Source organism: Leishmania braziliensis, chromosome 23, assembly GCF_000002845.2.
Source record: "Leishmania braziliensis MHOM/BR/75/M2904 complete genome, chromosome 23".
NCBI lineage: Eukaryota > Euglenozoa > Kinetoplastea > Trypanosomatida > Trypanosomatidae > Leishmania > Leishmania braziliensis.
Genome location: NC_009315.2, coordinates 680,838 through 707,635, shown reverse-complemented (window position 1 = coordinate 707,635; position 26,798 = coordinate 680,838). Strand labels below are relative to the sequence as shown.

The window sequence follows — 26,798 nt, the reverse complement described above, 5'->3', positions numbered from 1 at the left end:
AGAGCGACAGGTGTGACAGCGGCTGCCTAGAGAGAGACACTCCCACACCCAGAAAAAGCAGACGAGCGTCGATGTCCGCTGAGAGTGGAGAGGCTCGCAGGCAGGGAACGGTGCTCCCGGTGCGTTGATGGGCAGCAGGCGCAGCGGCAACTGGAAAGGAAAAAAACTGAGGGAGGGGTAGAGGGAAACAAAGGGAGAGGAAAGGGTGGCGGAGCAAAGCAGTGGCACTCTTTGAGTCAAAATACACTGGAAGCTTCCGCAGTGCCGCCTCTTCGCCAGGCAGGTTTGAACTGCCCTCCCCCACCTCCCTGGCCTCATAGCTGAGTGCAATGCCTACAGGAGGTGAAAAGTGGAGAACAGCAGTGTGTATCGGTGGTCTGCCCTCACCGTGCCACCTTCGCCGACAGTAGCAGAACCGCTTCTGAAGCTACCCAATCACGAGAAGAGGAAGAAAACAGGAGAACCTCCTTCGATGCAGGCCTCTCGCACATCACTCATACTCCTTCGTAGCTGAACTGGGTGTGGGGCGCATAGAGAAACAGATGAAGAGGGCAGTGACTGCAGTGACTGGGCGTCACTTGTGTCGGGCGTTGACAGCGTGTGGTGCCCTACGCACTTCCGCGAAGTCGGTAGTAGCGTATCCCTCGCGAGCGTTACCTCACACTAGCTGTAGAGTTCGAACACGTCATGTGCCCACACCGGAGCTTCCGTCGCCCCCTGTCAGCACTGCCGCGGCGAGATAGGCCCACGTTCACCTCATTGCAGATGGAAAATGACCATTGTGTGTGTGGGTGTGCAGCCCCTCACCCACCCACCCTCTCCAACGCTGTGCACGCACTCTCCACCTCTATCGCCGCAAAGCTGTCGATCAGGAGAACGTCAGCGCTTGTGGGCGAACCGAACTGAGCATAGCCCGTGGAGGTGGAAAAACACTTCGCCTGCTCCGGATCGGCTGGGTTCCTCAACCAGAGCCACGTCAACGCCGATAGAAGCCGCTGCAGCTGTCCCAATAGCGCTGTCTTCAGAAGCTGAATCTCGTGCGAAGAGTAGAACATACAGAGAAGTCGACTGGCCTGCCGCAGCGGCAGAATGCGCCACGCCAGCGAGTCATCAAGTTGGTCCATATTGAGCCCGTCTCGCCTATCGAATCCGGCGAGCAGTGGAATGCTTCGTAGACCTCCCGCACAGCTGCATCTCCAAAGCGTCAGTTAAGAGCTTGGCGCGATGGCGATGCTAGAGCACAACTTCGCGGCGCACCTTTGAAAAAGGCAAGGAAAAGCGCCGAATCTTCTTTGGCGGAGGCAAGGACAGCGACACAGCCAGTTGCAGCAGGATCAGCGCAAGCAGCTACGCCCCTCGGCGATGTTGTCGTAGCTGCTCTCTGACTCTCTTCCACGTGCGTACGCCAAGGACAACAAGGGGGATTAAGACGCCGTACGGCATAGTGCCTCTTATGAGAAAGAGCAAGCGCATCGTAGACGCACGACCTTCTTCTATCGGTGCAGGGCTGCTGCCACCTCTGGCCACACTGTCGCCCACAACAGTGGGGGGTGCCGCTCTGAGATACAAGCGCGTCAGACCTAGAGTGCCTTCCCGTTGAAGCATCTGTCGCCTCGGCATCCTCCTGTAGAGAAAACGTAAGCATCTCACCTTACTGGTCATCCCTACCCACTGGCCGGCACAGGCCTTGTGCAATGAGCTTGATGTCTCACAATGAAGAGCGTATTCTCTTCAAGACCCAACTGCCGAATGTGGACCGTCATGGACAGCTCTGTCGTGTCAACATGCTTACGCACTATGCGGTAGAACGTCACGTCATGTAGGGACGAGTCCAACATGAGCAGCGGACGTGCAATTTCGTATACATTGCGAAGAGTTCTTTGGAGACCAATAAGTAAACTGCGAGCCGACTCGTCCCCAACGCGGAGTTCTAACGTCCCCAGGTGAGATGCAGATGAGGAGAATTTCTGCTGCGTGGTCTCTCCAGGGAAATCAAAGAGCTACGGCGTACGAGGTGAGAAAGGGGAAACGGCAAATTACGATGAAGAACAGAGGCGCGCTTTACTACGTCCCATTCCCCCTTATTGACGGTCCTAGTGGCCGCTGTGACCCCGAACTCACTGTGTCTCGCAACGCCGAGACTCCAGTAGGACTGCCGCGGCATGTAGCCCATGAATGGAAAGACGCAGTAAGGGGGGGGAGGGGGGGGGCACGAAGGCTGGGGAGCGCAAAAAAGGTGTGCTGCCGCCGTGCACGTGCCCCTCAGTGGCAGAGCAAAACGGAGGCGCAGGACGACTTCTGGGCCAGTAGGGGAAAGCGAGCCTGCCAGCGCTAGTAGCGCGCCAACGTGGCGAAGTGCATAGAGAAACAAAAGGCCTATAAAGGGGTATGGAAAGAGGGAGTCAGTGGGAAGGGTGAGGGGGCAGCGCGGAGCATCACGCGGGAGTACGCACGGATCCATCACAGGCACACGGCTGCTGGCAGAGCAGATGTGCTCTGTAGAAATGGCTCCTGCAAAAATGGGGGAGAGGGAACGCGGTGTGCGGCACATACAACAACACACACTCGCACCTTGGCAAGCGACATTGCTCCCGCCTCTGCCCTCGTCACCCCACGAAAAGGTGGACAATGTGCCCCCCTCACTCGTTCGTTCACATACGACGCGCTGCAGCAGCGACCACTGTTCTTTAACACATTACTCCATTGCGAGTAACTCAACAAGCACTCGCATATTGCCACAGCTCACCCGCCTCCGCTACACTACGGCTCGGTCATGGAGCTGCGCCCAGAAACAATGGAGGGCGTCGCTTGGTCCACTGCAACTCCACGTCAAACAGGGCAGTCACGGCTCAGCACGAGTCTGGGCATCACCGCAACGCAGCACAAGTAGAAAAACGGTCAGAGCACGCATACTTGTGTTGAACTGTCAACAGAACGTGTAGGGAGCGGGTCCCAGCACAATCATGACCGCACGGCTCTTTAGCACAGCGCTAGCCCACACATGTTCGCCGGCGCCAAGACTCCACACAACGGCATACCCGGGGGCAGGCTGTTGCAGGCTGCTTGGATTCCCCACACAGAGTGGCTACTGGGCCCTGAGATACCACGGTGAGGTAGCCGGGATAATCAGGGTCCGCTGTATTCACACAACAGCAGAAACTAACCACGACCGCTGCACCACAGCGCAACAAGGTACGCTCGACAGTAAGCACACCTTCGATACAGATGGCCCAGTGCGCGAGCATTGCAGGAATAGGGAGGAGGGGAAGGGAGCGAGAAGGACCACCTATCTACACAGTCACGCATGAGAAAGAGCGTCAGATCAGACTCTCATTAGGCCTTCTTCTGTCTCCTCTTTACTGCACAGGGAGACCGTACGGCAAGCCAAACAACCAGCAAAGCTGCGTCGTGGAAGCGGCAGCTCACGCGGAGCCGTACAGCGACGTATATGCCAAACTTTACCCTGACCCCTTCGTACTTTCGCGCTTGCCGAAGCGCATTGAGGCCTGCTGACGACGCCGAGCCACCTTCTCAAACTCCTCCACACTTGTGCAGAGAGACTCCCACAGCCTCCAGTAGACCTCTCCATGCTCCGTGGACGGGTCCTGGCTGTCCCCGCACGCGTCAAGGATAAGATGCGCCTGTGCGGTGTTACCAGAGCGCTTCTCGATTGAGGCCCAGTGAAGCGCAACACGCTGCAGCAGAAGTGCGTGCTGGAGGCGCTGAACGAGCGCTCCGCAGTACTTGCGTACCGCATCGTAGCCCTTGCGCTGCTCCGTGAAGGTGATCGAGTGCTCAAGTATGGCCTGCAGGATACGGAGGTACTCATCACGCCCTCGTAGTGCCGCGACAGCGACTAAGGAAATCTCCTGCATCATGCGGACAGCTGTCCCGTATAGGCCGATCGCTGCCTCCATGTAAGCGCAGCTGACGTGCAAGTCGATGACGGCCGATGGTGCAGTGCGTATGGCGACCGGGGTGGCTTGCTGCACGAGGCTGAACACCTCGCGAAACTGATGTAGCGGCACTTTCCCGCCGTCACGGACGTACAGGAAGGAGAGGTACTGCTCCAGCACAAACAGCTGCGCGGTAGGTTGCTGCCGCGTGGCAGCAACGGCTCTCTCTAGCACCATGACGGCAATGGACTCTTGTCTGCACACGTAGGCCTTGTGTGCTACATAGCAGGCGGCTTCAGCAGAGAAGGCAGGCGAGCTGGAAAGCGTCTCGACAAGGCTCTGCCAAGCGGTCGCATTGGTCGCGTCGTAGGCAGCGCACACGTCGCACCACAGGATCCATGCGTGTGGGTGGTGTACCACATGGGGTAGTGCTGCATTCGACTGCAGAAGCCCGTTTCGGCCGCGCTTTGAACCGCCACTACGAGCACCGCTGGTCAGTCTCTCCGCCAGCGCATCCCTCACTGACAAGGGTGACGCGGAAGACATGAGCTGAACCTCCACAAGAAGACCAAGAAGCTGCACGTTGAGCGCGGCACTGGTAAAAGGTACGTACCACGCCCCTTCACTGAGCACCAACGTAGCGCTGTCCAGCTTGCCGCCACGAATGAGAGCCTGGGCACAGGAAAAGAACAGCTGCGCCGCCGCGCCATCCACACGCGACATCCCCGCAGTGCACTGCTGAATAGCCTGTCGATATAGTGCGACAAGATCGTCAAAGGTGGAGCGGCCTGCGTAAACGTCCTCCTGCACGAGCTCCACACGCTTCAGCCACAGTGCCGCATTGTGGGGGCTGTTCCTGAGCTGCGCCTGGTTGAGGAGCAGCGGAAAATCGTGCACAAGTCGCTCGAGGTGGCTGAGTGGGTCGCCGTCACCAAAGAGATGCTGCACCACCCTTTTGTACGTGGCGTCGTCGAGGTGCTTGAGATTGGGGTCCACCGCGAAAGACTCCACGAGTTGGTCTTCCACCTCCACGGCAAGGTGGTAAAGCGAAGTCAGCGTCTGCGCCTCAGGTGCCGCGTCTAGAAGCCCCTGAAGTTCCTGTCGTCCCTCTCGCATGTTTCCCTGACCGTAAAGGAAAATGGCAAAGGCCATTGAGAGCTCGACCGGGGAGGCGCAGCGCTGTTTTCCGAGGGCGACCAGCTCGCGCAGCGGGTCAATATCGCCTGTGAAGCGCCAGCCCTTACTCTGCAGTGCCGTCTGCACCGTCTCCCAAAAGCTCACGTCGCCAAAGAGCAAGTCACGCTGCTCGACGGCGCCCTTGTCCAACTTGTTGGGCAGCCCCAGGTGTACACACTCCTGCAAGAACGCATTGAAGTCGCCTTTCTGCACGAGGACCTGAAAGTATTCCCGCCTTGCATGCAGCGAGCGCTGGAAGGACAGGTAAAGTCGCCAGACGGCCTGTACTGTAGCACTTGGCACGACGGGCATAGCGCACCAGCGCTTTGCGACCCTCCAGAGATGATGATGTTGCGTCGCTGGCAGTGCTGCTAAGGCACGAGCTAGTATGTGCCGCGTCATTGTCACACGCGGCACTTCAGAGGCAACGACAAACTCCATGTAATCGACCCAGAGCATCGGCATCGTCGGAAGCTCTGCCAACGCCCGCTCATAAACCTCGCGCATAGCCTGGAACCACTCGCTCGGCCCACACAGCCTACGGGTCTCCTGCTGGCGATACCTGATGTAGGCCCTCCATAGCTTGTAGGAAGAGGCAAATGCACGTAAGGCGCGCTCGTACACCAGCGTCACAGCGTTCACTCTTTCCACCGGATTAGTTGCTGCGGCCGCAGCAGTGGTGCGGGCCAGCTCTGCCCACGTCTTGGGCGACGCCGAGGCCTCTTTCGTCACCTCCCACTGTAGGGCGCTCACTCGTGGGTCACTGTCCATCTGATTAGCGCCTTTTCCTCAGCTTTCGCACCTCAGAAAGGCACGTAGACTTGCGGACAGACACACACACACACTGCGAGAGTTGATGAGAGCTCCTCTGCGTGCACAGGCCAACAGCGATGAAGCGAGTGTCAGTTCTTCGGCCGTATTGGTGAGCGCGCAGTTTCTTAGCGGAGGTTGCCCGTTTAACGACGCCTCGGCGGTAAAACGCGGGCACATTCCACAGCAAACGAGTGGGCAATAGAGCCAAAGAGGAGAGGGAAAAGGGGACGTGCAGAGGGAGAGAGTAGTAGGAGGATATATCAGTGAGGAATGAGAGGCAGTACAATACCGCCCGTACTCTGCCACCCCTTACGAACAGAGAGGAGAATAGGCAGAAGCTAAGTCCGTCGGCAAAACTGGGAAGACAGGCGCTGTCTGAGCCCCACACATAAGCTGCAGGTGCCAAGGAGTGCGAAGGTAGTGGGGGGGGGGGGGGGGGGGGGGGTAATTTGTGCTGGCGTGGGGGAGGGAGAAGAGCGATGCCGCCTTCAAGTACGCGCACATGCAGGTGCAGGTGTGCGTATATCTTTTCCAGTCCTCCCGCTCAGTCCATCCTTCCTCTGTAGCAACACCAACAGAGCCAAAAGGGCAGAGAGAACGCCGTCAATCGCTGCAGTGACAAGACTGATGCAACGGGAATGCCTCACTCACAAGACACGTGGCAACTTATCCATAGCACAACGTAGCTGTATAGAGAGAAAGGGGGCAGAGCCGCACCCCGGTACCTGAAGGTTCACGTGATGGAGCAGCAGCAGCAGTAGCAGTGGTCCTTCTTATAACGTGGCTGGAAGGTGTCTACTCCCCTTCCCACAAAGCCACGGACGCGCGCTCTCCGATTCACGCCAGGCCGACGCTGCGTTTCACAAAACACGCACTGTACACCGACGCTCGTTTTCCCCTCACGTGTGTATGTGCGGCGGTGAAAACGTTGATAACCTTGCAGCACCTCATCTCGATGAGATTCAACTACGTGAGCATCCGTTGCCATTGTAGAAGGCAGCTAAGCCACCTTCGTGCAGTTGGCGTCCCCTCGAAGAATGCCGAAGCGGAGACAGTCTAAGAGAAGTGCCTCCGAGTAGGAGCGCAGTCTCTGCGCGTACTGCTCCGCCTCGACAGGGCTGCAGGCAATGAGCTCCACAAGGCGAGAGGTCGATGGGGCAAGTGCGACCACCAGTCGCTGCACCTCTGAGCCACACCCGCCCACCCACTCAGCGCTCATCCGTGACATCAAGGCAGCTACCGATGCATCACTCGCAAGCTCCTCGCGCAGGTTCGAGGAGCCTTGGAGGTGCTCGTCTGCCTTTGTGGCCACTCGGAAGAGATGCTGCCCGGCATAGGTCAAGTGCTCTTGGATGCGAACGCCCATTGAGGTGTACTGAGGCCTCGTCAGGTCTGTCACCTCCCCCGCCAGGAAGACGCAACACCGCACACCCGTCTGCGCAGCTAAGTGAATAGCCGGTAGGCGACTTGATGCGACGCGGCACTGGACGGTGCGGAAGAACGTCCCACAGCGCGAATAGCGCCGTGCCTCCTCGCGATGCAGCAGTGATGAGATGCTCGTGGAGAGCGTCGACACACCGCACCCTGCACACCCCACATTGCAGCAGAATGTCGTTCGCGCCACCTCACGCCGCAGCTCGAAGCAGTGGCAGAGTGCCCACAGTAACATCGACTCGCGCAGGTACGGCAGTGGTGAACCGGAAGCCGAGCTGTCCTCGGTCTTGAAGATCGGAGCGACTGCTCCATAGAAGCTGCTAAGAGAGAGCTCGCTGCACAGCGACTTATCCATGTGCACTGGAGAAGGCTGCGCGGCTCTAATGTGGTACTTCGTGTAGGCGTACAAGTACGCCTCAATGCAGGCGAGCGGGGCATCATCGCCAACCTCTGCGTCACCATCGAATGTATGGAGCATTCGCATAAGTGTGTTGCGGTATGCGGTCTCACGCAAGAGCGGCAGCCCGTAAAAGAGCCGCTGCTTCCACGAGGCGCATCGCGATGTCCACGCCTCGATGCCGGTGAAACCGACACCCTTCCACTCTTTCAGCGCGTTCTTCAGTAAAGTCGCCTCGATGCCGGGCACATGAAGTGCTGGTACCGCGTCCGCCCGCGTGTCCGCCTTCCTAGAGGACAGCCTAGCCGAAACACTGTGAATGAGGCCCAGCATGCCGCTACCAGGTTTGGCTGTTGAATCGGCATATTTAGGTGAGAGGACGACCTCAGCGGCAGAGGCGAGAGTGCAGAGGAGCTCGAAAAGTGGATTATGTAGCACGTTGCTCATGGCTGTCGGAGAGATGGTGACGTCGGGGCTCGCCAAGGCGTAAAGCGGCTGCAGCTGCAAGGCGCACTCAACAAGCCCCGGTGCTGCCTCGCCACTCCACGGTGCGGAGTCCTGCTGCGCCGCGCGAAACAGTTCGAGCAGGTCCTCTGGGAGTGCCACTGTCGCCAGCCCTGGCGAAAAGGCCGTGCCCATGGACGTTTGCACAAGAAGGAACGCCGATACGCCCGATGCAATCGCGTCACACAAGTCATCATCAGCTACGCACTGCTGAGCCCAAGGCAAGAGACAGGCGGTGCACTCGAGCTGGAGCGGTGTGCTCGCTGTGACGCGCGGGAAGAGCGCAGTGCCGCGCTGATACGACGGTGCCAGCGTCACCCGAGGGCAGTAGTGCAAGTTAGTCCCCTCCACGACCACGTGCAGCAGCGGTCCTTCGGTGCGGCACCTGACGGAGGCAACAGACGGCGATAGCCACCGCGGCGACGATGGAAAGAATAGCCCTAACAACGCGCGTAGCTGCCCCGCCGCATCAAATACCTCCGCCTCTTCCGCCACGGTAAGTAGCTGGTCCGGCGATGAGAGAGAAAAGTGCAGGCCAGTTCCGTCCATCACCCGGCACTGCACCCCCAAGAGCATGTTGCGGTAAAACCCGTTTGCGTAGCCTAGCGGTGGTGTGTCGGAAGCAACGCCAGAGCCCCGTTGCGACAGGGCCGCCATGTCCCACATGGGAAGGGCGTCATCGATCAGTGGCAGCTGGGTGAAGTGCAGGAGTTGCCCACTTAACGGGAGAGTGTGTGCCAGCAGACGTGGTCCTTCCTTTAACAACAAGCGGGACGTTCCGTAGGTGATGCAAAAGACTGACGTGCAGAGGGCAGGGCACGCTGTCGTGAGGAACGACAAGAATGAAAGCGCGGCGCGTAGAGCGAGACGCCCGCTGTCCCCCACCCCGCAGAACACGAGTGACGCCCCCTCGTGCTGTATCATGCTCAGCAACTCCATTGCGCGGGTGCGCCTCCCTGCGTGCAGCCGCGCTGTGGCCACCATGTAGTATACCGTCCTTGCCTGCCCGATCGGTAGTGCAGAGGTGTCACTGTAAACGATGCGATAGGAATGCACAGCAACATCGCCCTCGAGGGTGTAGCAGAGATGCTCCCCGTCGAGCTCTGCCGCGTGGTCTATCGTGGAGCCGCGGGCGTCTCTCAGCGCCGAGATGCCACCGGCTGCCACGTTTGCAGCGAGGTAAAGCGCATCGAAGACGCACACCGGCGGCCGGGAAGCGCAGAGCCAGGGTATTCCCACGTTGCAGGACGCTGTGAAGGCGACCTTGGCGGAGGAAAGCCCAGTAGTGGATCCTGCAAGACTGGACTTGGCCACCACTCGGACATAGTACGTCTCGCCCACGTGTGGGGTAGCCAAAAGAACAAAGGTGTCACTGCCCGTGGTGCGGTACGGCTGCTGTCGTGCTCTGCAGGAGCAGTTGTACTCGATCTGGTACTCCCACACAATGTGTCTCACGAAGGACTTGGCGTGTGGTGTGCGCGGCTGCTCCCAGCACAACACCGCGTGCGACGCGAAGACTGCCACCACAGTTGGCGGCTCAAAGGCCAGGGAGGCGGATGACATGGCCACCACCTCTCCCAGCCCCACTCAAAGGTACGAGGAGACACAGAGAGGGGAAGACGACGCCCACTCATGCAGTGCAGGGTGACGTGCGTAATGGCTGGGCGATGCCACACAGAGGCACTGACGAGCGCGTGTTCGTCTACTCCTCCGCGTGTTTATGTTGCGCACAGCGTCCTTAGGGTGATCGGAAACTCTTCGCAAAGCAGCGCTCCGCCCCGCGCTGCCAACAAGGGAGGGGTCGGAGTGGCAAGCGTTCACAGAGTGGAGAGGGAGAGGCCAACATAAAGGAGGCGGTTCGCTGCTAGCAGGAACAGTGGAAGAGCGTCTGCATGTGCACCTACTTTCCCTCCACCTGGGGAGCCGCAGCACCACTTGTCCTCCCTGCTCTTCCCAGCAAGGCCTCCTTGACCTCTTTTTTACTGGAGTGTGTGCGCAGAGGTCACGAGCACGAGAGGTGCTCTAATGACCAAGCGGCGTCGTCGTACTTTCAGGGCATCGAGATGGCTCAATGAGAACCCTCCACGTGGGTGGCAGACAAAACAAACGTAGGACAGTGCAAAGTGGGAAGACAGGCAAAGAGCAAAGAGGGGGCACAGACGGAGACAGCCCGAGCATGAGGGCCGAGCCGAAGGCGCTGTGCTGCGGGAACGTGAAGAGGTAGACGTGCGTGGCACAGGGCTGCCGCTGCCACCTCTGCATCTGGGCGACAGTCCCTCGCACTCGACCATAAAGAGAGTGTCGAGTCGATAACGTATTGACGTACACACACGAGTACACGCGGCGTAGGGCAGTGCAAAGAAGACGGAGCGAGTGTCACCCGCCGAGCCGCTCTTTTAGGAAGAAAAGGGATCTGACTAACGCCACAACGCCGGAAGCGCTTTTACGTGCGCTACACCGCCAGCACGAGCATGCGCGTACTCACCACTCTACAAGCCTAGTCATCCACCAAAAGAGGATGAAGAACACCCAAGCTTGCAGCCACTTCCAGGACAAGGCAGCGCCATGCGAACGTGTCGCCTGTGCTAGGGCCCAAGAGCAGTGGCACATCTTGGTAGATGCAGAGACTCAGATAGTGAGGCAGCCCGATCATATCCCCCGCTGACCCCTCCAGTGCGCTCCAGCTGAGGAGGTGTGCTTCGAGAAATAGGGAAAGACATCGGCGCACGGTGCGGTGGAAGAGAGTCGCGCTGCGAGCCTCCCCACTGAGCTGCAGGAGAATGTGAAAGCAGAAGGCGGTAGCCACTGCATCGTGGATGAGCAACTCCACAGGCAGCGCGTTCATCCTCTCCCATACCGACTCTGCAGCAGCCTCGTCACCCGATGTCCACATCACGTGGAGGGCGTACGCGCACACCCATTCAACAGGCGAGGAGCGCGAGAAAGAAGGCTGCTGAAAGGCATCCCGGAGGTGCGACGGATCACCGAGCTCGTCGAGGGAAAGATGGTTCGCTGTACAGAACTCCAACACAACGTTCTGCGCGTCCGGCGAGAGGGACGCACCCCACATGCGGAGGCGTCCTCGAAGTAACAGTATCAGCGTACACGAGGCCCCTTCGTTGCGCGCGAGCGCGTCGGCGACGAGTACTGCAGCATGCACTGACTGCTGCTGAGCAACCGCATCGACGTACTCGCTGTACAGAACGGCCTGCGATAGCGGCGACTCCGGCACCGTCTTCTCCACAACACGCTCGATGTAAGCCAGTCGGTAGGAAAAGGTTCTCAGGAGGCTAATCTGCAGCGCCGCGTCACAGGAGCTCACAAGCTGCGCATCGAAGTGGTCACGCTTGTACGACGTCACCAGCTTCAACGATGCATACAGTGCGTCGCGACCACTCTCCGATGGGTTAGCGCCATCGGGTGGTGACAGCTCCAGGGCTATGTCGGAGATGGCAGCGAGAGGAAGAAACTTGGCGTAGTTAAGGTGGCCGGTGCGGCGCAGTGCCACCATCAGCAGTGTCAAGTTCTGACGCGCCAACGGTAGAAGAAGGGCAGCCACGCCTGCCTCCGCGTCCGAGCTCAAAAGAGGCGCCAGAAATGCCAAAGCCGTCGCCGTGTCCGCCTGCGCCACGTGCACAAACACGCGAGCGAGGAAGTACGCAACATGTCGTGCCACACTGGTGGCGTACTGTCCACAGTCCAGACCTGCCACCACAGAGGCTGCTGCCTGAGCAGAAAGAGTGCGGCAGGCTGCGAGGCAAGACTCAACCACCTCAGCAACGCCGCCGCCGCTGCTCAGTACCGCGAGTACGTACTGAAGATGCAACTCTGGAGAGCTCGGAAACAGCTCCACGCCCTGACGTCCCAGCCAGCGCCGCTGTGAAACGTCCTCCACGGCGGCCAGCATGCACCGCCACGACAGGGAAGTTGGATGTAACTGGAACTGTACAGCAGCTGCAGTAGCTAGCGGGAAAGGGTCGATGCTGAGAGAGTGCTGCCGTTGCTGCTGCTCAACGGCGCCCCAGCGCTCCACCTCCTCGGCGCGCCGTAAAAGTGCTCCGCGGGAAGGCGCGGCGCGCGGCACGTCCGTCGCCTTCACAGTGGGTGCACTCATCATCGCGCGTGTCGACTGCTTGCCCGTAAGAAGCCTCACATGCAGGCCAGTCGCGATTAACGTCTGCAGCACCTCGCAGAGTAGGGCGCAGACTAACGAGATGGAGTCCGCGTGATATGTATGACGCGCCAGGCAAGCAGTCGTGTGGGTGACGGCGCACAGGTGCTCATCGAGCACCGACTGGCAACGCACGGAGTCTAGAAAGACCTTTACTGCCATCTTGACGTGGGTAAGCTGATCGCGGTGCCAGTACGGGCATGCCGCGTTGCGACACACTACTGCGCCAAGGACGCCACTCTCCTCGGACGCGCTCAGACTCCCATCAGTTCCACGCTCCATGAGGCAGGGCTCATCGAAGAAGAAGGGCGGCTTTACCGCTTGCTCCTCCTCATTCCACTGAAAGAGCGGGGCATAACGCCATAGAAACGCATCCACATCCGCGGCCTTCGGTCGAGCAGCGTTGGCAACGCAGCGGGGAAGGAGAGAGAGCCCCTGCACAGAGAGGGGGCAGACCATGGAAATCTGTAGATCCACTGTGCCTACGCTGCTTGTAGGCGATAAACCAGTGACTTCACCGCTGTAGGAAGAGTAAGCTCGACTAATCATCTTCTGGTAGTGGAGCTGGTTCCGCATCCCCTCTGCAATGTGATGGCCCTCTTCGAGGAGTGTCAGTTCTGGCGCCAGCTCTGCCGTCAGGCTCTGCAGCTCCTTAGTCAGCTGCTCTATACGAAAGCGTTGGCGACTGGTGCGTCGCTCTACGGCGCCAACCTGCGACTCCACATACCGTCGATGATCCTCCAGCTCCTTGATCTGCACTGTCACAGCGACCCTCTCAAGTCGAAGTCGTAGCTTCTGTAAGTCTGTGTGCACCCAAGAGGCTGGAATGGAAAGTTGCCGCACTGCACCTTCAGACATGTCTCCTCAACGGCGCAGCAACGAACTCGCTCTCAATCTACACTACTGCAGGTAGGACTCGCGTTTCCGCACGACTCTGCACGTAGGCAAAGGTGAGTTGTTGGGGGAAGGGGGTGGTCTGGGCAGAAGTGCACTTTTTTTTCGAGAGTGCTGCTACCGTATCACAGGCAGGGATACACTGGGAGTGGCATCCACGACTGTTGAGGGAGAAGTTGGTGAGGGTGCTAAGAAAATGAAGGCAGCGGAAAGAGTGTGGAGTAGCACGTGTGTGTCATTGGTGAACGCATGGCAGCTCCCCCTTCCATCTTCGCACCTGTCCAGTGATGAGGTACACTAGCGCTGAGGGTGCAAAAGTATTGAGAGAGGAGGACTGAACGACTCCAACCCCTCCGGGCAGAGCGGAACCGCGTATCGGCGTCGTGGAGGATGGGCTAATTTCACCCGCTGCCTTTGCCAACTGGCGGAGGCACATTAGCGACGCATTACTCAACCTTTGCAGATTTGCTACATGTCGTCAGACGCTCGTGATGACGAGAGGACACCACTCAAACAAACGCACACTCGCATAGCCGCGCAGGTTGCGATGACAACGAGATAGGGATGGAGAGGAGGGGGCAGAGGGAAAGAGCGCTGCACGGCAACAGACGAGAAAAATCGCCTGAAGGGGGAAAAAATCAACAACATAGACAACCTACCGAGGAGAGAGACACACACACACGCACGCACGCGCACACCAGTCACCCACCAACACACAGCGAGGGGGAGAGAGATTGGGGTGGCTCTACCCAACTACAACCATTACCAGCATCGCCAGACACCGCAGCGAAAGAACGAGAGACAAAGGTGGTATACGGAGGAGGAGGGGAGAGCTGCGCCGACACCTTCACTCCGTTCAGCGCACACCATCACACACACCCGCGTCCATGCGCCGCACCAAGGACGAATGAGAGAGATGTGAGAAGCGAGCAGACTCGGTGGGAGTTGGGAGCGAGAAAGACACGCATAAAGAAACCCTCACCAGTCCTTCACTGCTCCCCTCTTTCCCCCGCTCTGCCGCCAGTGCCTCTCCCGCCTACTACCGGCTTGCTTTCTTCGAAAATGCAGCGTAGATGAGATCTACTTTTGAGGCCACGAGTTGCGCTCTTCTGCGTCTTCTCTTCATCTCACTTCGTCGCAGAGAAAGCAAGAAAGGGAGTAGCGAGGGAAGAGAGACCGACTTGTGCCTTCCCCGCGACTCCCCTCCCCTCCCCCATCCCTCTGGCTGCAGCATACCAGAGGCGTGTCATTCGCACGCATTCTTAGAGGGAGAGAGAGAAAGAGCTACTACCTTGAAACCTCGGGCGGTATGTGTCGTCGTGGGAAACTTCCACATCGCGACTCTTGTCGACGCACCCTCTATTGCTGTCCTGGTCTGTCAGCCTCGCTACGAGACCAGCGGGGTGCACAGCAAAAGACGACGGCACGTCGATGCAACCAGCGAAGTTGCCCGCGCCGATAAACACACTCAGCCGAGGACGCGACGAGAGCGACGCACACGCGCACTAGCTTTTTTGGGGGGGTAGGCCTGGCCAAGCCAGGCACTGCAAGGATAGGGAAGAAGCGAGACAAAGTAAAAACAGACCACCGCTACCGGACCGCTGCGCACACGGCGCACAGCCGCCAGGCACGTGCAAACCGCCCCCAATACCAACGGCAGCACATGCGCACGCACCCTAGCCAGAGAGAGCCGTCAGAGTACGTGTGAGTGAATGTGTGTGTCCTTTGTACGCAGAGTGGAGCAGCGAAGAGGAAACAAAACAAAACTGAGAAGACAAAACTGTGGCGGTGTCAGCTGTGGCCTCGTCCTGAAGAATATGAGAGCTGCCAAGGGAGCGCGCGGGACGGAGCGGGACCTTTAGCCCATCCGTTCCCCGTCTTCCCTCCTCCCATATCAATCAGTGCAGGCGAGAAATAGAGAGAGCACGACGTGACACACAAACAAAGGACAAAATGAAGATCAAATAAGCGTAAGAACGGTAAGCTAAACATTTTTTATGGGTGACCCTACTACGGTACGTTAAGGAAGGGAGAAGAGACACGCAACTCTCCACGCCTGTCCGCCTGTGTGATTGATTCCGGAGAGGGGCGGAGGCATGTCGGACTGCCGAGCAAACACAACGCGGCCTGCCCCCTGTTCCACCTGCTATCACGCCACCATCCACACCTCTTCACCTTAGTTCTTGTGAAGACGCGATAGGAAGACGTCACCATTAACGCACCCAGTCGACTGCAGTGCCCGCCAACGCGCTCTCAGGAATTCAATACGATGAATGTAGAAGGAAGGGAGAGGTGAAGGCGACGGTGTCGACATGCGAGACAGCACGTCAGTGGAGAAAAGCACTGCGCCTTTTATCTTGGCATGCATGCTGAAGAGCTTTCTTCTGTGCGTCCTGCGCATGATTTCCTAGAAATCTGCGCAGGCTGGACCAGTGCAGCGTCACAGCCGGCGCTCGTGCCCGCCCGTGCGGTTGTCAGCATGGGTGTCAGTGGAAGGGTGGAGGGGAGGCGTGTGCGGGCGTGCTTAGCTACAAGAGGCCCTTGTGAGGGTGCGTGAGGCGTGACTCGGCCTGTGCGCTTTTTTTGTGCGAACACGAACTACACCTCTGCGGTGGGTATCAACGCCGACGACGTTGCGGACACCTCCGTCGTATCCGCGGCGGCGTAGCCAATGGCACGCCGCGCAAGGTGCATCGGCTGAATGTGGTTTAGCACGATCGCCGCGAGCACCACGCTGAGGTACACGTACGAGAAGACAAAGCAGCCGCGGCAGTGGCGCACCGGCTCGTTGTGAAAGAGAAGCGACTTGTAGATCATGAGCACGTTGGCGGTGGCCGTCACCGAGTAGTACCACACACCCTCCACCTCCATGCCGGCGAGCATCGGGCAGACGAGAGTGAGGAAGGCCATTAACACGGAGAGAGCGACAGCGTAGAAGGAGGCGCGCCACGGATTGTAGAAGGCAAGCATCTTGTAGCCGGCCGCCTCGTAGTCGCGCCGACAGTGGAAAGCGAGCCCGTTAAAGTGCGGAATTTGCCACACAAACAAGAACGTCGCCAGCAGCCACACCGGCGGCGTGATGGAGCCCGCGACAGCAATGCCGCCCATCAGCGGCGGCACGCCTCCTACAATAGAGCCAAACCATGTGTTGAGGGCAGAGACACGCTTAAGCGGAGTGTAAATGCAAACGTACAACAGCCAGTTGAAGACGCCCAATGCCGCTGCCAGCGGGCTGACACAGTACAACAGCCCAGTGCCTACGGCCAGCTCCACGCTGGAGATGGCCATGGCTACCTGGGGTGAGAGGAACTTCATCGGCAGAGGGCGACGGCAGGTGCGCTTCATCAACTTATCATACGGCGCCTCGACGATCTGGTTCGCCGTGTTGGCGGAGCAGGACTGCAGCATCGTGCCGGCAGTAACGGCGGCAGCAATGAAGGGGCTAGCGCCGCCGGCAATAACGTACCCCGCCAACGCCGTGGCGGCCACATAGGCGGAGAGCTGCGACTTCCCCATCTGCGACACCATCCTCGACATGGTTGGTGGCCGATGGTCGCAGAGCCCCGCCTCTACGGGGCAACTCATGTGCGGTGCTGTGCCGACGACGGGGCACTGCTCTACCGCACCTTGCGCCATGACCGTGGCAGATCCCTCCTTGCTGTGACGGTACGGGCACGCCGTGAAAGCTCCCGACTGCAGCGTGCACTGCGTCAGCCTGAAGAGCTGCGCGAAGCGAGCCGCTGTGATGCGCAGCATTGTCCCTCGCGCTGCTTCGATTACACTGCGGGAATCGACTGAGGCAGCCAACACACACACAGAGAGAGGGGGAGGAAAGCAAAGAAAGAAAGGGCGCGCGGCACGACGGTGAAGGCCTCTTTACGAGACGCGCAGTCAAGAGAAGGTGGTGAGGGTGTGCCGGCAGAAGCAAAGCGGCTACGCCCACCCAGTGAATCGTGCGCACAAACACTCGCACAGACACACGGACACTGTCGGGAGAAAGAGGCGACGATGGTGACAGAACAGCAAGAGAGAGTGGGAAGGGGTAGCGAGAACGCATGCAGGCACGTGTGCGAGCGTAGAAGCATGTGTGCAGGCAAGAGGGCCAACGTATCCACCACGCAGCACAGCAGCAGCGTTGGGTACACGAGAGAGAAACAACTATCATAGAGGGGAGGGGAAGCAGCAGAGAAGGTAAAGTGCGGGAAACACACGTGCGGCCCACACACACACACACCTCGTTTTGCGCGCTGCTCCACAGACTCCCATTCCATGACAGCTGCTCGTACATCCACCAAAGTGAGTACCTCTGCGTCGTGGCACCCTCCTTCACGTGCATAGGCGCCGTATGCCACAGTAGTGATTCATATACCTCCATGACTCCCTGTGTGTGCGCCCCCTACAGAGCACCATGCGTCATAGAACGTAGCGTGATGAGGATAAGAAGACACATGCAGATGTCAAGCATCCAGCGGTGCTTTCTCCATTTTCCTTCAACTGGGCCTCAACTCGGCTGGCCGCACGGTCGTACTTGGTGGGCCCCTTGCAGGGCGCTAATTCGCACCACTTGTCTGCGGCTTCGGCTTTCTTTTCCACACCTCTTGCGTCTTAGGGAACACAGCAAACCAGCGCCCAGGCGCATCCACGTCGCCCACGACAAGACACACAGAGAAAGCGCACGCGCCACAACTTTGAAGTTCAAAAGGCTGCCGCTTCCGGGCACACGTGCGCCAGCGATGGACGCCAGCATGAGGCTCGGGAGGAAGAGGACGACACAAGTACGCCACGCCTTGTTGGGACGGGCACACGTGCGCCAACGCGGACGACGGAGTGACGACGGCACATCAGCACCGCCACCCGTCAGTCGTGTACAGGCCAACAGGCGGAGTCAGAGAAACTAACGGAGAAACAACAGAAAGGGAAGCTAAAGCAATACGACTCTCCGCCAGCACACAGTGCACGGCGGTGCAACAAGAGAGGGCGGATGTGGCCAGTGTAGAAAGAGAAAGAAGTGCCGCAGAAGGTCACTACTCACGTGATGGCGCTCAAGATGGTACTAACGGAAGAAAAGCTTCAGCACCCCAACAGTCCTGCTGCCCTCCTCCTTCGCTCAATCTATGCGCTGCACGCCAACGCCGCCGAAGACCTGAGTACAATGGAGCCACCTTGGTGCTCCACCATCTACACTTCTCGCACCTCCATCAGCTGCTGGTGCGTATGGTGGCGCTTAGCGCAGCTTGCTCAGCGACTCCGCGAGGTCAAACGGCTCGAACGCGTGGCCGTCAGCGGCGTAGAACTTGTTGTTGAACTCCACCCAGTGAAGACGTAGCGCGTGCAGGAAGGCGGACAGCGACTCCATGCCGAGCAGCACGCCAATGGTCGCCGCCATCCACACAGCGAAGCCAACGAAGATACAGATTCCGTTGCCGTTGTCGTACTCGACCGTGAGGAGGAAGGCAAAGCTCCAGAACACCTCCGACAGCTGAGAGTGGGCAAGGGAGAGAGCCCACAGGCGCAGGTACGAGGCGGTGTTCGACACGCAGCCCAGCACGTACTCGATCGTATGAATAATCTGATGGATGATGACCTCGCTGAACTCAAAGTTGTCTTCCTCTTCCCCCTCGCCCTCCGCAGGTGGATGTGTGGCACGTTCTTGCATCTTGTGGTCATGCTCTTTCTTCTCCACGTACGGAATGACGCACAGCATGCATGGCACGCAGGCCAAGGCCACCAGCAGAAGCAGCACCTGCAGGGCAGCCTGGCCCGAGAAGAGTGGCAGGGTAACGGTACCCGGCGCCAGGAAGAAGTTAGTCATCGTCTCCAGTAGCGACGGGGCATCGTGTGTGTTCTCCCACGTGGTCAACCACTTCACAATGATGAGGACGCACATGTAGCCGAAGGTGCACGAGAGAAAAACCACCTCTGGAACGAAGCGGAACCACACCTTGATGTTGTCATTGAAGTACATGTAGTTTGTGAGGGAAATGACCACGCCAGCCATCATTTGCGTCACGCCAATGATGACAGAGCACTTCATTTTGATCGAGTTGTAGAACTCCAGTTTGTTCTCCGTCTCCGACCAGGCGGAGTCGATGCCAAAGGCGACGGGCGAGTACGGCTTGACGCTGGGGCGCCCAGTGGGGAAGGAGGGGTACACAATCCCGTCCGGGCCATCCGGCGGCAGCTGCGGCCAGCGGTAGGCCGAGGTGAAGATTTCAATGGAGAAGCCAAACATATCGTTGTACAGGAGCCCCATGTACACCGCGAAGAAGCCCATCAGCAGTAGCAGGTAGCGGCCACCAAAGATCATGGAGAAAATCTCGTTCAGAGGTTGCCCCTCGAAGCTCTTCTCCTTGAAGACTAGGAAGGCGGCAAAGAGGGTGAGAATGATTCCGTGGCCGATGTCGCCGTACATGACACCGAAGAGATAGGGAAAGGTGATGATTGTGAACACACCGGGGTTCGCCTCCTTGTAGCGGGCCACGCCATAGCTGTCGACGATACTCTGGAAAGAGGCCGTGATCTTGTTTGTCTTGAAGTACGACGGCGGCGTCTCCTTCGTCTCCAGCTCCTCGATGATCGTCCCCACCTGTGCCCCACTCAGGTACTCGGCCTCAGCGATTGCTGTGTGAATGTCGTCGCGCGCACGCACTGGCGCCCAGCCCTGCGCGATCGCGGTCGACCCTGAGAACTTCAGCATGTTCATAGTCGCAAACACCGCCTTCTCCGTCACCACAGCGCGGCGCCACTCGTAGCAGGAAGCCGCAATTCCGAGGAGCACCTGCCGCTGGCGGTAGGCCGACTGATGAAGGGTCTGGGTGATAGTGTCCACCTGCTGCTGTAGCGAGGCGTGCATGCTGATCAGGTGCTGCTCAGAGTCGGCGTAGTTATACACGGTCGCCGCATTCGCCTCCGCCATCTTGATAAGCCTCTCGCGCAGCCGGGGGGCCGAAAAGTACACGGCAAACACACTCTTGTGCACCGGCTCGTTCGCGTTGATGTTGTAGAACGGCTTATCGATGTCGTCCACGCGCATGACAGAGTTGCCACGCGTGACACGGTACACGAGGCGCTCAAAGAGCGGAATGCGCTCCTTCGGAATGACGCCGGTCACCAACAGCAGCCCGTCGCCGGACGCCCCGCCAAAGTCGCGCGAGAGAATCTCGAGGTGCTCCTTGGAGCGGTTGCGCTCCTCGATGAGGGCCTGATACTGCTCATTAAGCTCTACAACCTCCGCGTAGACCTCGTCGATCTTGTGCTCGAGCGAAGACATTGTCTCGTCCTCCGCGCCGCTGTCCACGATGGTGGCCACGCCGGCCTTGTCGATTTCATCTTGCAGAAAGCGCAGCTTGCGCTCCATGTCGTCGCAGCGGCGCACCTCCTGCACGAAGTCACGTTGGAAGGCGCTCACGTCCTTGTTGAGGTCATGGAACTGAAACTGCCCGATCTCGCCGAGCTTCAGAACGGCGTCGTGGGCCACTTCGCGCTGCATGTGGAGAGAGAGGACCACCATGTCCTCTGACCTCCACAGCCCACTGCACGCCTCCCTCGGCATGATTGCGAAAGCCAGTAATGAGCGTCACACGGTAATCGAAAGAGAAAAGGGCAGCCACACACGATGCAATGCTGTCACGGCGGTCCACACAGACAGTCGTAATAACCTAGAGAGGGATGGGGGAAGAGAACGTTAGAACAACGCGTGCTGCATGCACTGGTGTTGACGGGGAGGGGGAAAGGGCTCAGAGGCTGATGCAACTTTTTCGATCTCCTTCTATGTTGCTAAGATACGTCGGCGCGCTTTAGGAGTGGGTGCGTATACGTGTCGCGAGAATGGGGAGACAGAGAGTGAGATGCAGAGAACGTGGCGGGTGGACGAGAGAGAGGGGGGGGGGGGCGAGAGAAAGATGGCGTGGGTAACACCCACAAACACTGTACGAGCAAAAGGGGGGGCGCGCTGCAGCGGTGACGCGTGCCTCTTGCGGGTGCTCTGCGTGCACAGCGTCATGCCTGCATCATTGCAAAGGCACAGGCTGAGGGAGTTGCAGCAGTGCACGACACCAGCGGGGAGAGGTGCGGACGTGATAGTCCCGTGTCCGCACTGTCAAGAGGGTTGATTGCAGGGTCCTCGTTCTCCTTGGCCCTTTGGGCAGCAGGGCTCTTTGATTGCAGAATCGATGATGCAATTTAGTGAGTAGCACAGCTGTGTGTACTTGATGGGCAGCAGATGGTGCAAAGCAGAAAATGGAGGAAAAGATGCGATGAGGCAAAAAGAAAGCGGCTTAGGCGGAAACGAAGCGATCATGAAGGACGGAAAAGAGGGATGCGCGCCACAGAAGGGCGCGCATCGAGGCACACATAAGAGGAGAAGCGTACAAACACCCACAAACACCTCCACCACCCAATCCAACATGGGGCTCTACGGTGCACTCATTGCACCGCGCCATCCGCTGGAAAGGAGTGCATCGAGCGAGAAGGAGGCGGAGGCACAGTGCGACACCAGCTGCTGCCGAAGGCGATGCATTTCTGCCTGATACGCTCTCTGCTCTTGTAGCCCTTTGCGCATTAGCGGCGCGGGGAGCGGCACGAAGCGCAGCTCTGGAGGCACAATCTCGCGAACGCGCATCGTCCGGTCTGGCATGAAGTATGCCACGAAGTGATGATGGCTCTGCATTGCATGGCGGCATGCTTCGATGCCCGTGTCCTCACCGCTGAGCACGAGTGCGTCGCCGAGGAAGGTGTCGCAGAAGGCGTGCCAGAGCGCGACCGTCGACGCATCCCATGACCAAGGAGACTCGGAAGAGGAGGTCAAGGTGGAGGTGAAGGTGGAAGCAGCCGATGGGTCCAGGGTCAGCACCCATGTGTCACCCAACAAGAGTGATTCGTCTACCTTGTCAGCTTCGAGCACTGCGCGTAGATGCAGTATGGACAAGGTGTCCCGACCACCCCTCTCTACCATCGACACCGCAGTGAACGGAGCATGACGGCGAGTCGTCTCTGCAAGGCGTTGGTGCACCATACCCCTGGCCACAGGTGCCGCGGCAGGCGGCGCACGATCTGCCCTCAGTACGCTGTTGAGAGTATCACGCTTGTCAGGGAGGCCCGCGTAATGCCAAACCGTCGCAACAACCGGAAGTGTTTGCAAGCCAAGTTGCAGCCCAAGGCGACGTAAAGAGCGCGCATCGGGCAGCAGAAACAAAGAGAGACTATCCTGCACTGCAGCCTGCAGTTGGCGCGCACTGAGAGAGCAGCGGTAGACGCGCACGCTGCTTGTCAGCTCGCCGACAGTCACGCACACTGCCTCCCAGTCTACCAGGATACAACGCATCCAATGACGCGACGAAGCGTCAAGGCGAAGTCCCGACAAACTCTGCGTTGCCTCTGTGTGACTCACGTAGGAGGAGCAGAAGAGGATGAGCTGACGGCGCTGCTGCGAGTCACCCAGAGCTCGCTGAATGTGCGGAAGCACCGATTCCATGCGATTTCCAAATGTGGCTGCGCCGCATGCGTGAATGCGGTGATCCGGCTGGGCATCTGCAAGAGCGCGTAGGCCATTCATCACGCCAATAGCGCCAGAATCGACTGGCTTGTCGGTGGTTGCTGCGCACAACGATGTTGCGAAATACTCTACACGAGTGTGGGTCACAAGATGAACGGTGGCAGAAAGCGTAGTGCCACTACCAGAGGAGTGAAGGTGGGAAAGAATCAACAGCTGGCTGCATTGCGTGTGCACGGTGCGCCGCAGCTCCTCATACCCTCTACCGTCCCCTGCGACACGACAATCAAAGAAGAGGCAGACGCGCTTATCCGGCATGGGCGAAGAAACTGGCATGGAACCCATGGGCACGTGTGCACAAACGTCTTCAAGAAGTGGGCGTGGCGGGCACGGCGACTGCAGGAGCATACCGATGCATGCGCGTGTCTGTGGGCAAACGCCAACTGCCGACGTTTGAGGAATGTATGTGGGTCGTCTGTCCAGTGCAGCACCGCCAGCAGTAGCGCGGAGGATAGTCACAGCGGCAACTCTCTGGTAAAAGTGAGTGTGGCAATCAAGACGAGAGAAGAAACAGAAAGCGGGAGACAGTGAGAACGACAAGGGCGATGAGGACGAGCACGCGCAGTGCTTCGATTGGGAGAGCGCACAACAAGTATAAACGTGAGCAACGCCCAAAGAGAGCATGCGCAGCCCCCTCGACCACCTATTCTTTCAGACTCCAAAATCACCCAGAGACGGCCGCGCAGATGTAGGGAGGCAGGCGCCAAGGGAGGCCTGTTCGTCGCCGGGCCCCCTCCCCGCCACCAGGAGTATCGCTCTCCCACCAGGAGCTCGAGGGCAGGGAAGGTGCACATCCTCATCCCCCTTTGCGTCTTTAAGAGCTTCTCTGTGCGCTTCGCTATCTCAGGCACTCTCCCACTCCCCGCACCACTCCCTCACCCCTCCCCCTCCTGCGCTCGCTCGAGAGACCCCACACGAGCCCACCAGCACACGAAAAGGTATGCAGATGCATGAACACACTGCAGAGGGAGAAAAGCGCACACTACCCGCCGCACACGCTTTGGCCGGGGCGCAGCTGCAACTTGCAACTCCCAGCCTGCCAAATCGAGTAGGAATTGAGCTCTCGGGCTGACCGGGGGCAGGCAGGGAGGGGGCGACAGCTAATGAGGGAGAGAGACGGAGAGGGAGAGACAAAGTGAACAGAGAAGTGAAAGAGAGAGCGCAAGAGGAAGGGGAGGGCGCTGAAGACGCAACGCCCGCCAGAGGGAGCCAGACACACGAGCAGCGAAAGAGTAAAGAGCACGCAACAAGGGGGTGGCGGAGGGGGGTGTCAGAGACTGTGCAGACGAGCTGGCGTGTGTGTTCAGGGGAAAGGGAGACAGAAAAACCGCCGCAGCAACGGCAGGCGCACACAGGCGAAGTGGAGGTGAGGCGCTGGGCACAAAGAGGGGGAGAACAAAGTGACATGACGAAAAATACCGCACAGAGCGCTGGTGGGGGGAGGGTGGCGTCGCTGAGCTCGTCTGCACGCCGCTCATATATGCACACAAGTGCGGATGTGGAGAGAAAACACAACTGGCAGTGGTGGGAAGGAACCAAATAATTTTTTGCAGCCGAGTTCACTGCGGAAGTGGGGGAAGGGGCAAATGCGGCGCTAGAGGAGCGAGAGAGGGCAGGCACGTGTGCACAGACATATCCCTTCTTCCCTCACCCCCAACAAGAGGGAGGAGAGAACAATGCCGTCAGGGGGTCTCTCTCACCCCGCCACCGGAAGGACAGCGGTGCACGCAGCCACAGGCACATGTCCGGGGGGCACCTCCGGATGCCTGGTGATTCATTTCAGCATTTTGGCTTGCTAGCTCGACTCAGGAAGTACTAGTCAGAGGTTCCGCCTCCAACGCGAGGCGGGTGCGGGCGTGGTCGGCCAGGGGGGTCCAAAGGAGAGTAGCTTAGGCGGGAAAGCAAGCCTTGCGATTGTCAAGGGGACGACAGCAGCAGAGAGAGACGCAGTGGCCCCTAAGATGGCCTCATCGACGGAGTCCGCAACGCCTTGTGCTCACCTTTAACTCCCTGGTTTCCACCATTTCACTTCGTCACTGCAGCCGGAAAGCTCAGCGCTCACACGAGCAGAGAAAAGAAAGCGAAAAGAGAAGATGACAAAACAAACGAATAAGACGCCGCCGCACATGCGACGTGAGTCGCGAAGAGCTACGACGGTGGGACGGCCAATAGTGGGGAGAGGGGGGTGGAGGAACGACAAACAGCTCAGCCACTGACTGACCTGTTCAAGAGACGCGTTACACAGAGACAGAAAAGTGGTATAGCGCATCACTGTAAGAAGGAAATCAAAATAATGAACAGAGATAAAATAATGCCACCGACGTCGATGCAACAACAGCAAGGTCGATGCCAATAGGCCATCGGCGCACTTCTTTCCTCTACACTTATGGCTAAGGGGGAGAGGCTCGACGCTTTCCCACGTGTACCAACAGATGCCCCAGTCTGCAACGCGTTCTACAAGTGCCGAACATCAAATGAGCTCAGCTCGGCCACCAGCGTGCAGCTTCTTGTCAACTACATCTTTCATGCGTACCTGCCAGCTGCGGTAGACGTCTGACTGCAGAAGGGAATCATGGAGTTCCGCCTCGTTGCAGTTGCCATGGAAAGTGAAAGAGGTGAGGCCTGGGCAGTGCGCGAAAATGGTCGCGTGGATGTGGCGAAGCGGTTCTGCTCCAGTCTGATCATCTAAGCTAATCCGTCTCAGTGATGGCAGCATCGGAGCTTCCTTGTCTGCTGCAAACCCCAAGTTGACAGTCCCGCCCAAGTGATTCTGATCAAGAAGAATCTCTCGCAACGCCGGGAACGGATTGTTAACGGTGTCGTCAGCGACAATGAAGGTCTTCAGTCGGTCACGTTGGAGTGCGACCACCTCAAGGCTCTTACTGGCGCCAATGCACCGCGCCAGTGACAACGGAATGTTGAGTGCCGTCTTGTTGTCCGTGCAGACGAAGCGGCGCAGGCGCGGAAAGCGAACGGCGAGAAGCGGGGGCAACATGTGCAAGTCGTTGCCTGAAAGGTTGAGCGACTCGAGAGGCAGCGGTGGGAAGCCGTAGACAGTGTGGCTCGCGGGAGCCATCGTGATGCGTGCCAGTGCCTCCTCAACGTGCGACTTGGACAAGGGTGCCTCACTCCCCAGAGCGCACGCGCAAGTGAGACAGTTGTGGGAAAGATCCAGACTGACCAGAGTGCGCCAGAGAGAAAGGGCAGCGAATGCAGACGGGACAGGGTCACGGAGAGGGTTGTGGGTAATCGTCATGGTGCGCAGGGTGGAAAGCCTCTTGAGAGCTTTGGTAAGCCTCCGCCAAGACTTGACCTCCTGCTTGTTGAGCGTCAGAATGCCGGTGGAGACGGCGCGGTCATAGCGGTCCTTCGAAGTAGCGCCGCCCATCGTCCTCTACCAATTCGGGGGCTCTTGCACGTGAGGAAGCGCGGGTATGTAGGTGCAGGTGTTATTGATCTTATCAGCCCAAACAACAACGATCACAAAGCCCTGCAGGAAGACACCACTTCAGCCTCAGGCGTGGAAGCTTTCCAAGTGTAGTCAATTTTCTTCTGCTTTAGCGCTTGTGCGGCACACGCAGAGAGAGAAGAGGAAAAGACTGAGAAGAGAGTCGGTGCGTGGAGGAGGGGAAGGCAGAGGGCAGATGCCATAATCCTTTCTCTCCGCCTCACCTCCCCCCCTCCACACACATCAACGCAAGCTCATCCGTCGCCTCAAGGGACTCTTGGCCAGCCTGCAAAGCAGAACTTGGGCAGCTGCATAGTTGGAGGCACTTTGTCGCGCAGAACAACGCCGTAAGAGGTGTGCACAGCTACATGTGCCTCTCTCCCAGAGTCTCATTTAGTTTTTGTTGTCGATGCAATAACCCCCACAGGGCACCTCAGGGTCCAGTGTCCATCCTGTGCGGGGAACCCAGGCAGCCCTCTCTCCCTCCCCCCCTGCCGCTGCTGGCCGACCTCTGG

General features: G+C 58.7%; 7 protein-coding genes across 7 annotated transcripts; all 7 read right to left on the bottom strand.

The window, feature by feature from the left end:
• Nucleotides 1-3,458: 3,458 nt before the first annotated feature.
• On the bottom strand, nt 3,459-5,843 carry LBRM_23_1790 (conserved hypothetical protein; the record flags this gene model as incomplete). Its single annotated transcript, XM_001565200.2, has 1 exon — nt 3,459-5,843. One exon carries the CDS (start codon nt 5,841-5,843, stop codon nt 3,459-3,461), a length of 2,385 nt encoding a protein of 794 aa, XP_001565250.2.
• Nucleotides 5,844-6,885: 1,042 nt separating this feature from the next.
• On the bottom strand, nt 6,886-9,783 carry LBRM_23_1780 (conserved hypothetical protein; the record flags this gene model as incomplete). The annotated part of the gene is made up of 1 exon (XM_001565199.1): nt 6,886-9,783. One exon carries the CDS (start codon nt 9,781-9,783, stop codon nt 6,886-6,888), a length of 2,898 nt encoding a protein of 965 aa, XP_001565249.1.
• A 934-nt stretch (nt 9,784-10,717) lies between these two features.
• LBRM_23_1770 (conserved hypothetical protein) lies at nt 10,718-13,249 on the bottom strand (the record flags this gene model as incomplete). The annotated part of the gene is made up of 1 exon (XM_001565198.1): nt 10,718-13,249. One exon carries the CDS (start codon nt 13,247-13,249, stop codon nt 10,718-10,720), a length of 2,532 nt encoding a protein of 843 aa, XP_001565248.1.
• A 2,634-nt stretch (nt 13,250-15,883) lies between these two features.
• On the bottom strand, nt 15,884-17,041 carry LBRM_23_1760 (putative protoheme IX farnesyltransferase; the record flags this gene model as incomplete). The annotated part of the gene is made up of 1 exon (XM_001565197.1): nt 15,884-17,041. The coding sequence occupies one exon, from the start codon at nt 17,039-17,041 to the stop codon at nt 15,884-15,886; it is 1,158 nt and encodes a 385-aa protein (XP_001565247.1).
• A 1,468-nt stretch (nt 17,042-18,509) lies between these two features.
• On the bottom strand, nt 18,510-20,837 carry LBRM_23_1750 (putative vacuolar proton translocating ATPase subunit A; the record flags this gene model as incomplete). Its single annotated transcript, XM_001565196.1, has 1 exon — nt 18,510-20,837. The coding sequence occupies one exon, from the start codon at nt 20,835-20,837 to the stop codon at nt 18,510-18,512; it is 2,328 nt and encodes a 775-aa protein (XP_001565246.1).
• Nucleotides 20,838-21,698: 861 nt separating this feature from the next.
• LBRM_23_1740 (conserved hypothetical protein) lies at nt 21,699-23,111 on the bottom strand (the record flags this gene model as incomplete). The annotated part of the gene is made up of 1 exon (XM_001565195.1): nt 21,699-23,111. The coding sequence occupies one exon, from the start codon at nt 23,109-23,111 to the stop codon at nt 21,699-21,701; it is 1,413 nt and encodes a 470-aa protein (XP_001565245.1).
• A 2,194-nt stretch (nt 23,112-25,305) lies between these two features.
• LBRM_23_1730 (hypothetical protein, unknown function) lies at nt 25,306-26,223 on the bottom strand (the record flags this gene model as incomplete). Its single annotated transcript, XM_001565194.1, has 1 exon — nt 25,306-26,223. One exon carries the CDS (start codon nt 26,221-26,223, stop codon nt 25,306-25,308), a length of 918 nt encoding a protein of 305 aa, XP_001565244.1.
• Between the last annotated feature and the right edge of the window lie 575 nt (nt 26,224-26,798).